At 34.8% G+C, this 14,154-nt stretch overlaps 1 protein-coding gene and 1 non-coding gene across 2 annotated transcripts; one reads left to right on the top strand and one right to left on the bottom strand.

Annotated features, from left to right (window-relative positions):
* Window positions 1-1,131: 1,131 nt before the first annotated feature.
* On the bottom strand, window positions 1,132-7,065 carry LOC104595558 (endoribonuclease E-like protein). The gene is made up of 6 exons (XM_010256326.3): window positions 6,783-7,065; window positions 6,070-6,335; window positions 5,751-5,916; window positions 3,105-3,349; window positions 2,249-2,436; window positions 1,132-1,857 (listed from the first exon to the last, which is right to left on the bottom strand). Exons 1-6 carry the CDS (start codon window positions 6,988-6,990, stop codon window positions 1,653-1,655), a joined length of 1,278 nt encoding a protein of 425 aa, XP_010254628.1. The 5' UTR covers window positions 6,991-7,065; the 3' UTR covers window positions 1,132-1,652.
* An 83-nt stretch (window positions 7,066-7,148) lies between these two features.
* Window positions 7,149-7,221, top strand: TRNAR-CCU (transfer RNA arginine (anticodon CCU)). Its single transcript has one exon. It is a non-coding gene; the product is annotated as a tRNA-Arg (tRNA).
* Window positions 7,222-14,154: the final 6,933 nt, after the last annotated feature.

Raw genomic sequence — 14,154 nt, 5'->3', positions numbered from 1 at the left:
GTCGGCTCCTCTTCGATTGAAGATTTCACCTCATTGTTTCCTCTTATGCCGCAAGACCCAGATCACGGACCAGAGATCTCAGACCTTGTGCATTAAATTAGTTGGTCTGGATCACCGGTTGTAAATGCACAAGAGAAGAATAGATCACCGGTTGTAAATGTAGCTAGAAAAACAACTGGTAAATTAGGGCAACTGTTGTAAATTAGAGCAACCGGTGATCTGTTCCCAACTGTTGTAAATGCACACTATGAACAGATCATTGATTTAATGCACACTGTGATCTGGTCTGATTTGAAAGAGAAGAGAACAACTGGTAAATTAGGGCAACCAAATAAACACTGGGAACCATCTTCCCAACTGTTGTAAATGCATAAGAGAAGAACCAACCTCCGGCCGGTTCAATATTTAACATTCATCGTGAAGTTTGATCTCTCTCTTCTTCCTGGGTGACGGCAGTGGCACTGTCCTGTAACTCTACCCAGAAGTTCTGACAACATCTAAACTCGAAGGATTGTTTAATCATTTTGCATTATTTTTTACGGAGGTTAGTGATAAGAATAAAGTTAGTCATCAGTCAATTTTCAAACAGTAAAGGTATAATTAGTCAATTAGTTAAACGATAAGGGTAGATTAAAAACTTTACCCTAAATTTAATAATCAATCCAACTTCATTTTCATCAATTAAGACCTCATGGACTGTTTGGCGCATGAAGCTCAAGTTTGTCGGAGATCCTTCCAATGAGTTTAGGTAATTTTCCTTGGGCCTTAGCTTACATCAGTTTTGCTGATATGTGGGGACGTTCTACCCCTTTTGTGTAGCCCCTATCATTGTATAATAAAAAATAAAAAAAATCTCACCACCACCTTCATCCCGCCTGGGGGGTTATGGTTTGGGGGATGGGCTACCCCCGTTGTGTAGCCCTTCACAAGATATCAAAAAAACTTACATATATATTCGGTAAAAACAAAGTCATTCAGTTCAGCCAATGGGATCATTAACCCAAGGATTAATTTGGAGCACCATTGAAGTATACAATTGCAGCTCCACATTCACCCACTCACCACACAAGGCTAAAATCTGCTAATCATTTGATAAAGAAAAGAAAGAAAAACAAAAACAAAACAAAACTATGCCCAACTAAAGATCAAGGGTTTATATATTGACAGAAGAAATTACAACAGAATGTGAATGTGCTTTTTACATTTAATTCTCATGTAACAAGTCTGATATCCTGCATTAATCTAAAACTAATAATAAACATCAAATCTAAGTTTCTGAAGTTTGTGCTTTCCTTATTCTCCTTCAAGGTTTCATGCCATTAATTTCTTCTTCGCCATGAAGATCCACTTCCAAACTGGATATGGGGGTATAATGTGAACTTACTAGAAGTAGGGATCGACTGATCTCTTTACTCTTTATGTCAAAAACTACAATTTGTCCTTTTCTTTTCGCCTACATAACATACTTCGATCTCCCTAACAATTTCTTCTCTCCTCTGCAACAAACTGAAGACAGAGTAGAAGAAGCACAAAAGTTTCTTGACAGATGAGTTCCAAACCAAATAACCACATTTATGGAACTTCATATGAACTGTCTCCAGAGGATTACTCTTGCCAATAGTTTACAAACAGGAGAGAGGAAGCGCAACATCTCAGAACTCCTTTGGTTCAGTTTCTTCTTTTGTCTCTGAGCTTCGGCTCAAGTACTCCTCTTCGATAGTTTCCTTGAGGATGAAAAGTCTCTGGATAACAACTGGTTGAGTCATCTGCCTAGCCTCCCTAATGTCAGAATCTTCTTTATTCAAGTGATATGCATCGAGCATGATTTTAATCCATTTATGTAGTTCCTTGGGAGTACTGCACCACAAAAATGAACGAAAGTGATAAAAAGTCAATAAAATAATTAGCATTCCCTCAAAAATGGAAGAGACATATTCCTGTCAGCAACATTAGTCAAAAGTAATCTCTTTCAGAATATAGATATCACATTTCCTGTAACCACCATCGCAGGACAAACCCGAGACCCCCAGTAATTTTTGAACACACCAGTGTTTTAATCAAACACCCGCTTGATGTGATATTTTATCTTTTTCAACAAACAATGGTATGTTCAAAAATCATTGGGGGTCTCAGGTTTGTCCTGTGACAGTGGTCGCAGGAAACATAATCTCCAGAATATGGCCACTCATGCAATGATCATGATTTCAGGAGAGGGGGTGGGTAACTGGGTATAGGTGTGTTCTCTTACGTGTATAGAGCAGTGGGATCCTTAGCTTCATGTTCACCTCCAGGAGAGAAAGCAGAAGCCAATGCTGAAAATCGCTCTTCAGGATCTATGATGTTCAGCAGATGTTTGAGTAGCTTTATCTCCTTTGGTGCAATGCTTTTAAGGCTGCTCTTTGTGGTTTTATATATGTGATACATAATCTCTTTGACCTGCCGATAAGTTTCTAAATTATAAGTTTTAATCCACTGGAAACCACCACAAGCACCACTACCAACAACAATAATTAGCTAGCAGCATGGTATGCACACATATACAAACACCATCAACGACCAAAATACTAGCAGCCTGATGTCAACCAGAGCACTTAGGGATATATCAGGTATCCTTATAGAAAGCCAACTTCGGTATCTAAAATTTTCAAATGGCACTATTAGTTATCTATGTTGCCAGACAAACAGAAATATGTCAATTAAACAGATATATTTCCCTGTAAAACAAGTGGCACATTGAACATTCACATAGAAATCTGCATACATGTAAATTCTGTTTAATTCTTCAACCAAAAAAAATAGTTGATTCTGTTTAGTTCAGAAGATACACTTATATAGTAGGCTACCAACAGATCCATAGGTTTCACAAAGAAACAGAAGTGGCAGGCAAAAGTTAGAATATCATGATGGAGCACATATCAGCAATCCTAACAAAAATCCAGAATCTATTTATTACAGCATATTTTCCTAGTATGGACATTTGAAGCAAAGGAAGCACCAACTGTCATTGGAGATAATATATTTTTTGTCTACCAAAGGAAATGTCATGTCAAGTTGGACAAGTTGTAGATTAATTTCAATTTATGAAGTTGTTACAATATATATACCTCATTTTTCATGGTCGTAGATTCTTTTGCTGAAGCCCAAGCACTATTTATCAGTAGGATCAAAGAAGAATCAAGCTCTTTTGCCTTGGCCAGGCTTTTGATCTTTTCACATGCCACATCCAATGAAGGAGAGTTGAGTATATCATCAAACTTTGCTTGAGCAGCTTGTAACATCTCCACATTCTCCATTGTGTTATCATATGCACAAACTGCAGACAGACATCTGGCTCCAAGTCTAGACATTGCTGTTCAAACAAGACATATATGGGGAAAGTAAGGACAAGAAATGTGCCAATTTCAAGTTTCAAAAGCAGAAATAGGCCATCTTTACAAGATAACTGGTACACATGTAACACCGCAGAGGGAGAGAGAGAGAGAGATGTTACAAGATAACTGGAATAATGAATATTCAACTGAACTCAACAAAGCTTTACCAAAACATTTGGGGTTGGCCACATGAATCCTGTTTTGTTATCGCTCTATCAAAAGCCATGTCTCCAGACAGATTGTAAGTCCTTAGATCATTTCTTGTTACCTTGACCCATGTAACCTAAACAGGTTGGTGAGGTATCAAAATAGCTACAAAAGTATAGCTTGTAAATGAGAAACATAGCTCACTGACTAGTGACTCAGGAATGACTGAGAGACCCAGGAGTTGGGGCATCTCAATTATTATTGAGGAATTTAGAAATCAGCAGAGCTCCATTTGTTGCACAGAAAATAAAGGAAAATAAATGATTTCTTGAAATTTGCTATTTTGCGGTCTTTGGTAGCATATAAATAGCTATGGAAAACGAACATTTTCCAAAAAGTGAGTACTAATTTTAGGAAATATTCCTTCTAATTTTCTATAATTCTATTTAGTCATTTCCCTAACAGAAAATGGTCCTCTAGAAATATGATTTTTTCCTGTTAGGTATCATTTTCCAAGAAATCATTCTTTTCCTTCATTATATATGTAAGTATAATCAAATGTGGTCTGAAAGAAAAACAAGGGAGAGAACATTTTTAAGGTAACAGTATATGGAAACCTCTCTGTTCAGAAAGTAGCATCCCCCTCCTCCTCCTTTCACATTCATGCTCCAATTATTACAAGTTAAGGAATAAAGGAAAGAAAGAAATTTGTAAAAATGATAGAGTAAGTTAATTAGGTTTGAATAAAAAAATGAGTATGATGATGATGAAATATAACTCTATTTTCAGAAATACCACAGACAACAACATAAAAAGAAGAAAAGAGACATGGCCATGCATGCTAATATCTATTGATCTTTTATTTTTTATGTTGGAGACTGGGGAAGGAAGGTAGCATTTATGTTAAGATTAAGGATTCTGCTGGATGTTCCTGTCAGGCAGAGATGGACATTCTTCTGTGGTTGCTTGGAACCTCCCATTTACTGGATCCTTGAGTTGCATGTGTTTATGAACCCAACTGGTTTGTAGAACATGTCTAGTGCCAGTTTGTGAGTCAACACAAACTGATCATTTTTTGGTAGTACAAAAAAGACCAACTACACTACACTTGATGGGGAATAACTTGACCTGAAAAGCCTTTGATCACAATGCGACTTAAGTCCCTGCAGGTCTCATCATTGACTTTGATGTCTTCATTAGCTTCTTTGAAACTGTTGGCAATCAGATCAGCAGAATGGATTCTTTCCTGGTACTTATGGCTGGTCCATACCTGAATGCTGTTCTCCATCTCCCAAGCAAGCTTCCAGATGTCCTCAATTTTTTGATACATTCTCCAAGGGATTGAGGTACTTCCTAAGAGGCACACTATGACTTGAGAATCTTCTTCAGCTATATATTTCAAAGTCCTTTTATCTTTTCTAAATTGATAGCTTCCAAAGCCACTTTGGCTTCTGCAACATCTCTACATTGACTTTCTCAAAAACCTTTGCATGAGATCCTCAAACCATTAACAGTGTCTGTGGCATCTCTTGCTATTATACCTGTGGCCACATATCCATTCCTATCAAAGTTTTGATCTAGGAGCAATCCATCCAATCATTTTCTCTTTTCTACTACAATTCCAACTTTGCACATCAGCCTGTTGGGCTTGTAGAAATTCAGTAAGGGATTTGTAGGCTTTGTCAATAATTTCAGTTGGCCTAGGATCCCATCTTTGGAAGGTTTGCTCGTTTCTATTTAGTAATTTGACCTACAATAAGAAAGCAATATTCTCCCACATCCCATCTTTCCTATAGGTGTTGCTCATTCTGATCCAATAGTCAATTATGTAACCATCCTCATGCTCGTTTTTGTTTTCTAAAGGTAAATATGAAACCCATAAAGGTTGTTTGAGCAGACCCTTTATTTGACAAGAACTAAATGCACCTCTGTTGCTTTGTTTTGCATAATTTTGTCTTTAACAGTTTAGCTAAATAACTTGCATAGAAATATAAAAAAAAAAACTAATGATCAAAATACCTATCTGTAGACCTGACTTGACAATCAGTGGGAATTCTCAGTGTCTTAGAATATTTGTTATCGAAAAATAAGCAAAGCTAGAGTATTGCTGCAACAAAAATCAACAAGGATTCTACAAACTCAATGCGCTAATATTAGGACTGCAAACATCATGGTAGGTCTAATAACTAATATTGAGCTGAAGCTACCATCAAAAGGTCCTCGGTATATTACCATCACGGTCTTCGAGGCTGTCATAGGTCTCTGACAGTAGAGTGAGGTGACGGAAAAACTCTCCAGTAAAGTCTTTGCGCCTTCTTGCTACAACTGCATTAACGTCTGTTGGGTTTTCCTCTACCTCTTTGAGAAGATTAGTGTGTTTTTCCATTTCATCATCAATCTGCAATTCTCGCTCATAGAAAGCAGGAGCAATAGAGCAAGACAAAAGCAAGTATAAAAAATTAAGATACACAACGAAAAAACAGTTAGTTAAATAATCAAACAGATGCAATAGACAAAAGAAAAAGCATTACATGAGAAGAATAGATAATACCTTCTTCACCTTTCTCCGTAGTACCATCAGTCTTTGTTTCATATCTGGATCATTCTCAGAATCAGCCCGTGCCTGACACCGATAATAGAAGCTTTCCCTGTACTTTTTCCATTCCTCCCTGAATACCAAAAGCTTCCTCCAGTCCTTCGTTTGGGGTCTCTCGTTCATGAAAACATCAATCATCTTATCACAAAATTGAGTAATAGTGTACCCTTCTGCAACTTCAACCTCTACTTGGGCAGTGCCAGCGCTGCTTGCTGGAGGATCTGGACATGGTTTTGGGGAATACATATGAAAACGACATGGACAACAATCATAACCTCCCATAGAACACAAAAGACGGGGATTATAATAGTCTTGGCCTTTTCATGTTCATGAAACAGAATAGAGAAAACAGCCGATACATTCAGCTTAAGCGGATACCCATGAATTAAAATAAGAAGCAAAATACTTATCAAAATTAATCAAATAACACAAACAAGAGGAAGTGAACGAAGAACTTATGAAATAAAAAGAAGTAAAGTTTTCTGTTAATTGCATTACACGCAATTTAGAAAAATTAAACCTGTTACTGGAATAAGGCAACCCAACACATAATGAACAAACAACTGTACAAGCTAAATGACAAGTACTGAAGTAAGGATAGAAGCAGAGAGAGAGAGAGAGAGAGAGAGAAGAGAAGAGCAAGGCTTCGCTCACAACCAATTACTTACAGGTTCTGAACCTGGAGTGTATGATTTTAGGGTTGAAGCTGTGATTTCTTCTTCTTCCTTTGCTGTCTCTTGGTCCGACGAGCTTAATGGGTGCAAGAAGAGAAGTAGAAGAGATGGGGAAGAACCTTAGTTTAGAGGAGAAAAGAGCATTGTCCAATAGGGAGGTTTTGGAAGACATAGATATGTCAAGGCCTAATACGTTACTCATGGCTCCCTGATAACTTTGACCAGAAAGAAAAAGAAGAGATGGTTATCTTGAAGATAGCTTCTCCGAGCAGTGGCAAGAGATTCTTGATTTTAGTGTAGATAGAGGGGAGTGATGTGGTCACGCATTTGTAAACTTGAAAAGACCATTTTTTATCGCTGGCGCCTGTAGCTCAGTGGATAGAGCGTCTGTTTCCTAAGCAGAAAGTCGTAGGTTCGATCCCTACCTGGCGCGTTTAATTGTTTAAAACGATTTAGCTTTTACCCTTACCAAGTCCAAGAGAGTTTTGGTTTTAGTCTTTTCATCGGAGGCGTGGTCAATTTTTCCAGGGAAATTGTGGAAAATTCACCATAAATTTTTAACATTATTCTTAAATTCACCACAATTTTTCAAAATATCTAAAATTTACCATGTCAATAAGTTTTTATTTTTTAAAACCCACCTTCCCTTAGTGCATCATTAATACTTCTTAACAGAGGTGAATTTTCTTGTTTTCTTTTTGCATTTTTAGTGTTTTGTTATAATTTTTAATGTTTTTTTACATTTTTCTATTTTTTACAATCTATAAATTTTCCTGTATTTTTGTTATTTATTTATAATTTTTATTTTTTTATTTTGTTTTTCAATTTCTATAGTTTCTATAATTTGAAAATAACTTTTTTATTTTGTTTGCAATTTCTATAATTTTTTACATTTTTATGTATTTATGTATTTTATATTTGAAAACATTTTTTTGAACTTTTTCCTTTTTTCATGTCTAAATATTAAAATGATAATATATTAACACCATTTTATTGTTGGCGCCTGTAACTCAGTGGATAGAGCGTCTGTTTCCTAAGCAGAAAGTTATAGGTTCGATCCCTACCTGGCGCGTTTAATTGTTTAGAACGATTTAGCTTTTACCCTTACCAAGTCCAAGAGTTTTGGTTTCAGTCTTTTCATGGAGATGTGGTCATTTTTTCCAAGGAAATTGTCGAAAATTCACCATAAATTTTAACATTACTCTTAAATTCACAACTTTTCAAAATATCTAAAATTCACCATGTCAATAAGTTTTTATTTTTTAAAACTCACTTTCTGTTAGTGCATCATTAATACTTCTTAACAGAGGTGTTCATATCAACATAAATAACAATTTTCATGACCAAATTACCTTTGAATGGTGAGTTAGAGGAAAAATGGTCTTTTTCAGTTCTCAATTTTCTTGTTTTTTTTTTTGCATTTTTAGTGTTTTGTTATAATTTCCAATGTTTTTTTACATTTTTCTATTTTTTACAATCTATAAATTTTCCTGTATTTTTGTTATTTATTTACAATTTTTGTGTTTTTCTACAATTTTTATTTTTTATTTTGTTTTTCAATTTCTATAGTTTCTATAATTTGAAAATAATTTTTTTATTTTGTTTGCAATTTCTATAATTTTTTATTTTTTTTTGTAATTTTTATGCATTTATGTATTTTATATTTGAAAACATTTTTTTGAACGTTTTCCTTTTTTCATGTCTAAATATTAAAATGGTAATATATTAACACTGTTAATTTATTTTGTATATATTTTATATTTTTCTATGAAGGTTAAAATGGTAATATATTAACACCCGTTAGTTTGTTTAACGTTAAGTTAGTGACATGGTGAGTTTTAGACATTTTGAAAAGTTGTGGTGAGTTTAAGAGAAATGCTAAAAATTCATGGTGAGTTTTAGACAATTTCCCTTTTTTCAAAAATTGGAGGTGCGACAAGTCTTGCATTGGGAATATCACCCTATTTATGTACTTTATTTTATAGGTAAATATTCTCAATGCAAAATTACAAGAGGCTTTCCCTGATCGAAGCCGAACTCTGCCTTGCTTTATGCTTCAATTGAAATATTCAAAACTATAAAATTGATGAGGCTCAGCTTGGAAGGAGTACAAATATAAATACGTAGAGTGCAAATATAAATATTTGTATTTACACTCTTTCCAAATTGAGCCTGAAACACAAATCCACCAAAAGTTTTTTATTTTTCTGTGAAAATCCATCAAATACTTAAAAATTTTGATTTTGATCACTAAAGGGGTGTTCGACAACCTGGTTGGTTGTTGTGAGCATGGTTTTCAAACTGTCGTTGACCTACATGGTCAGACCATTCGGCCCAAGAACCGTCCAGGTAACCAGTTCCGTTTTACCCCAAACCTGATCTTTGACAAAAAACCATTGAATCAGTCAATGACCCATTGACCCGGATGGTCGAATCGTCGACCCGTTCAATGTTTTTTAGCTGTTTTTTATTTTTAATTATTTTTTACTTTTTATTGTCACAATAGGCCATCCATTCAAACCGAATGATCAAACCATTGACCCTGAAACTAGTGACCGAAACGATTTCTTTTCCGGTCGTTTTTTAAAACCATGGTTGTAAGTTGTCTAACACTCCCTAATTGTGGGATCCACCCCTCCCCCTCACCCCTTTTGTAAGCAATGTTTTGAGAGGCTTTGAGCAAATAAAGCTTTATTAGGGCCAAGACACAAATCCGGTCTTGATAATTCAACATTGCCTTTGTTAGGCAGGCAACATGACAATTCAATGAGTGTCTCGGCTATGGCTGTTACGGCTATGGCTGTTAAGCCCCTGCTATTAAGGTTGCAACAAATTCAATAGCTTTAGAATTAAATGATTGGACCTTCTGGTGCTGCAGTTACATTTTACTATTCTGCCCAAACATATTTTTTATAATATATACCATAGTACTCAAAAAGAACAATAACTATGAGAAAAATAAACATAATCTGCAGAGTTCTTTTTTCTTGTTTAAACAAATTTTTTTAACTGTCCAATTACATTGAGTAAGCTTAGAGCACCTGATGGTTATGCTGTCTGGGCCCTGAGAGCCCCTGAATGCTTTCTTCTTGTAAGAAGGACCTGCTTTAATAGCCCAGGACTGAGCAGCAAACATTTTGGACCTTTTGGTGTCAAATGACCTATCACCATTGAGGAACAATGGTGAGGGATGTCTTGAATTGTGGATTAACCAAATTTTTTTGTACTAAGAGGGATGGATTGTCAAGAGAAGGAACTAAGAAAAAAAAATCTCCTCACAATGATAATTTATGATTTTTAACTTGAGCAGTGTTCCATTAGCTGTTAAATGCTAATTTACCCTATGTTGTCTCATTTCAAGTAACTGGAATGCATGGTATTTTGTTCTTCCTCCAGGAGTTCATTAGACTTGCATTGGCAAAAGCTAGTAGCTTTTGATCCCAAAAACACCAGTAAACAGGTGCTTTGATCCTTGGGCTGCTTGCGAATGCGAACTCCTCTGCCTAAGTGTATCTTCTATTATGCACCAAATACCAGCTCTATTCATCTATTGTGGTTGTAAATTCAGTAGCTCCCAATTATACATCGAACTAGGCTGCAGTCAACTTCACTGCCCTCTTCTTGTTTTGTGGGTTATGCTTGGACAGCATGATATTCCAAAATATAGGCGTTGGATGAGCACCATCTCGACGATGGACTGCTAAACCAGTACTATACACTAATAATTTTCGATGACCGCCAATGGAAACGATTTGACGAAGAATGTCTTAGATAAAGTGTTAAAATGTAGTTGAACACGTTCCCATGGATTTAGCTTCCAGAATTACTTGTGGAGGTCGATCTCCTCCACCTTATTTGATCATTCATTATCTAGACTTGCACAGGGATGATCAGATCAAACAAGACCTACATGGCTAGGTTTCTTGCAAAGGGATCCCCTTTTTGTTTTGTTTGAAAACTTTAGGAATGTTGTATCAGGGTACCACCATGAAACTTTAGTTATAACCAGTGTTTTTGAATTGTTGTTCATCCAGAAACCATCCATACAATCCATTCAATTTTACCCTAAACCCAGTCTTTGACAAAAAAACCGTTCATTTGGTCAACGACCTGCTGACCTAAGCAATCGAATTGTCGCTCATTCAACGTTTTTTGGCCTTTATTTTAATTATTTTTAATTTTTTGTTGAAACGGGCTGTCCAAAACGAATGGCTGAACCATCAACCCAGAAATCAGTGGCCATAATGGTTCCAATTTAGGATCGATTTTTAAAACCTTGGTTCTAACTTCTTTCATATAACTAGTTTTTTTATGTTACCTTTGTTGCTGTTTTGTTGTGTTTTCTTTTCTTTTTAGGTAGTAGCAAGTGTATACATGGTAATTCTAGATGATGATAATGATAGTAATAATGTATCCAATTTTTCTATAAAATTTATCTATTTTTTATTTTTTCTTTATATATATATATATATATATATATATATATATATATATATATTCATTTTTATTATTAATCAGATGCAGATTGGAAATCCAAATCTGAATATATAAATACCCCATTCAAATGTGTGATAATCGGATCAAGTTGTGAAGTTTCAAGTATCATTGATAGGCCTACTTGCTTGGCTAGATTCTTATTTTTTGTAATATTTAATCTTTTGGTGTATCTTTTTTGTTCATTTATAAAAAATATAAGATTTAAATAGAAGGAATTGAATGGGGTGAAAAGTAATAGTTCAATTTACAATTTAAACCTCATAATTAAATAGGGATTAAATTCAAAAATGAGTATTTTAGACAAAAGAAAGTTTCACAATCTTATTCATATTTTTAAGAGTAGTGTAAATATAGAATTATAGATGTGTTCAATTTTTTCTATAACTTTTTTTTTTGTATTTTTGTGTATAAAAATAATTATAATATGTCACACTTACCTTTTGTTTAATATGAAAAATATATGATATTATACATGTGACTAAATGTTATTTTTTTGCAAAATTTATGTATTTTTTTTAATTTTGCATTTTTATATTTTACTAACTTTTATTATTTATTTATGACATTAAAGGTTAACATGTTTGACCCAAAATTTGAACTATTGATCTTTACCAAACAATAAAATAATTTCATTTTTGTTAGTTATAAATTATGTATTTCATTTTCATTACCAATAAAAAAAGTTGTCTACTACACATTTTTTAATTTGATTAATAAAAATATCATAAATGTGTCTAATTTTCCTACATCTTTTGTAAGTTTCAAAATGTGTAATTTTTTCTATATTTTTTGTAAATTTTTATATTTATTTCTATTTAAAAAATTATATTACCTAACTATGACTTCGTAGGTTGATCAATTTGATTCGGATGGTTGAATTGCTTAGCTACCACTTGGATTAAAAATGGTTTTGTTTTTTAGTCAATTTTAAAATATATGGGTTTATATTATTAAAAATATTGACAAAAATCTAATTTAATAAGAGAAAATGGGAGTTAATAATTTAAGTATAAGACTTAATGAGAGGGGAGTAAATGAGGTGGGAAGTAATAATTGAAGTTACATTTTCAATCTTACCATTAGAAATAGACTAAATACACAATTATGGGCATTTTAATAACCATAAAAGCTATAATAAAATGACTTTTATACCCTTTCTCAAACAAAGAAGTAGAGGCTGATTTTAGTCCAAAAAAGTTTCACATTGCATTTACACTTTTATATATAATAATATAGATTATATAATGCACATTACAAGGGAATTAAGGGGATAAAGACAAAGCAGGGCTTATGTAAGGTCCATTGCACTTTACATAGAGAGTCTGAAGTTACATGGGTTTAACCCCACACCTACCTCCATTTTTTGAGGGATGATAAGTGATCATTTTAGCTACTTGATCATTGGCAATGTAAAAAGAATTTTCTCTACCAATGACTAGTAGTTGAAGAGCTTGGATCTTCTGTCCACAAAGGCGCTACCCACACACATCTTCAAGACACTACAACCACACACTCTGATGATTGAGATGTTCCTGATATGCAACTATGGTTGTAGTGTTGTGGGTAGGTTTATGTGTAGCATTGTGGGTAGTAGACCCAATCTCCTAACTGAGATGGTCACTCAACATCCCTCCAACAAAATAAGTGTGGGATCAAACCAGTGGAACTGCAAGCTTTCTATGACATAGTTTGCTTTCGTCCCCACTCCTAAGTCCCTTGGGTACCTTGTAAGATGACAAATGATTTTTTCCAATGTTCTAAAAACCGACCCAAAAACGGAACATTTAACCACCGGTTTTCAAGTTAACAGTTTAACCGACTATTAGGGTAAGATGGGATATAAATGTTATGAGAAAGGGGCAAGAGAACGAGAGTGAAAGGAGGGTTTGTAACGTATGTTGGCTCAAAGAAGGGAAAAGAAAGAAGGTTGAAAAGAAGAAGAAAAAGAAGAAGAAGAAGGAAGAGGGAGGAAGCAGAGGTGTGGGTGACCTAAAGTGGGAACGGTGACGACAACCAACAACAACGACCTACAGTGGCAACGACAACACGATGTATCTCTCATATCTTTCTCTTGCAAATCTGTAATTCGAGATCTCTCTTATAGATCTCATCTTTGAACATAAGATCTCTTTAGATCGCTCTCTACCTCTTGAGATCTCAAATCTGAGATCGATCTTGCTTCTCTATGTTTTTCTCTATTTTTTAAATAAAACATATTGGACCGCAAATCGTTGCCCGGGTTGAACGGTTCAACAATCAAACCATTTGGGTCAACAATTTGTTGACCAATTCAATAGTTATTAATAAGATAACGGTTCAACACTAAAATGGAACCAATACCTTGACTGGTTTCTGGGCCGAATGATCCGACCATCTGGATCAACAACAATTCGAAAACATTGTTTTTTTTTTTTTTTTGGAAAATTCCACTTTAGTACCTTAAAGTTTGGGGGTAGTGTCAAGGTGGTACCCGAACTTTGAAATGTGTCACTGCAATAGCTAAACTTTGAAAAAGTGTCAAGTTGGTCCCTGTCGTTAACCCAAGGTTCAAAAAATCAAAACGGTCCAACCATCCGGGTCAACAACAGTTCGAAAACATTGTTTTTTTTTTGGAAAAATTCCACTTCAGTACCCTAAAGTTTGGGGGTAGTGTCAAGTTAGTACCCGAACTTTGAAAAAGTGTCAAGTTGGTCCCTGTCATTAACCTAAGGTTCAAAAAATTGACACGTATCGACCTGTATTGACCGATACGTATCGTATCAGGAGCACCCTGATACACCCCCATAAAGGGCATATCGGGGTTTTGACCGGTTTAGGGGTGGACGAACCTTAAACCGACCCCCTGAACTGGAGTTAAAAAAAAAAGTAC

This window comes from Nelumbo nucifera, chromosome 5 (assembly GCF_055504915.1).
Source record: "Nelumbo nucifera cultivar China Antique chromosome 5, China Antique-T2T, whole genome shotgun sequence".
Lineage (NCBI taxonomy): Eukaryota > Viridiplantae > Streptophyta > Magnoliopsida > Proteales > Nelumbonaceae > Nelumbo > Nelumbo nucifera.
Note: the sequence above shows the minus strand (reverse complement) of the source record. Positions and strands in the feature narration are given on the sequence as shown.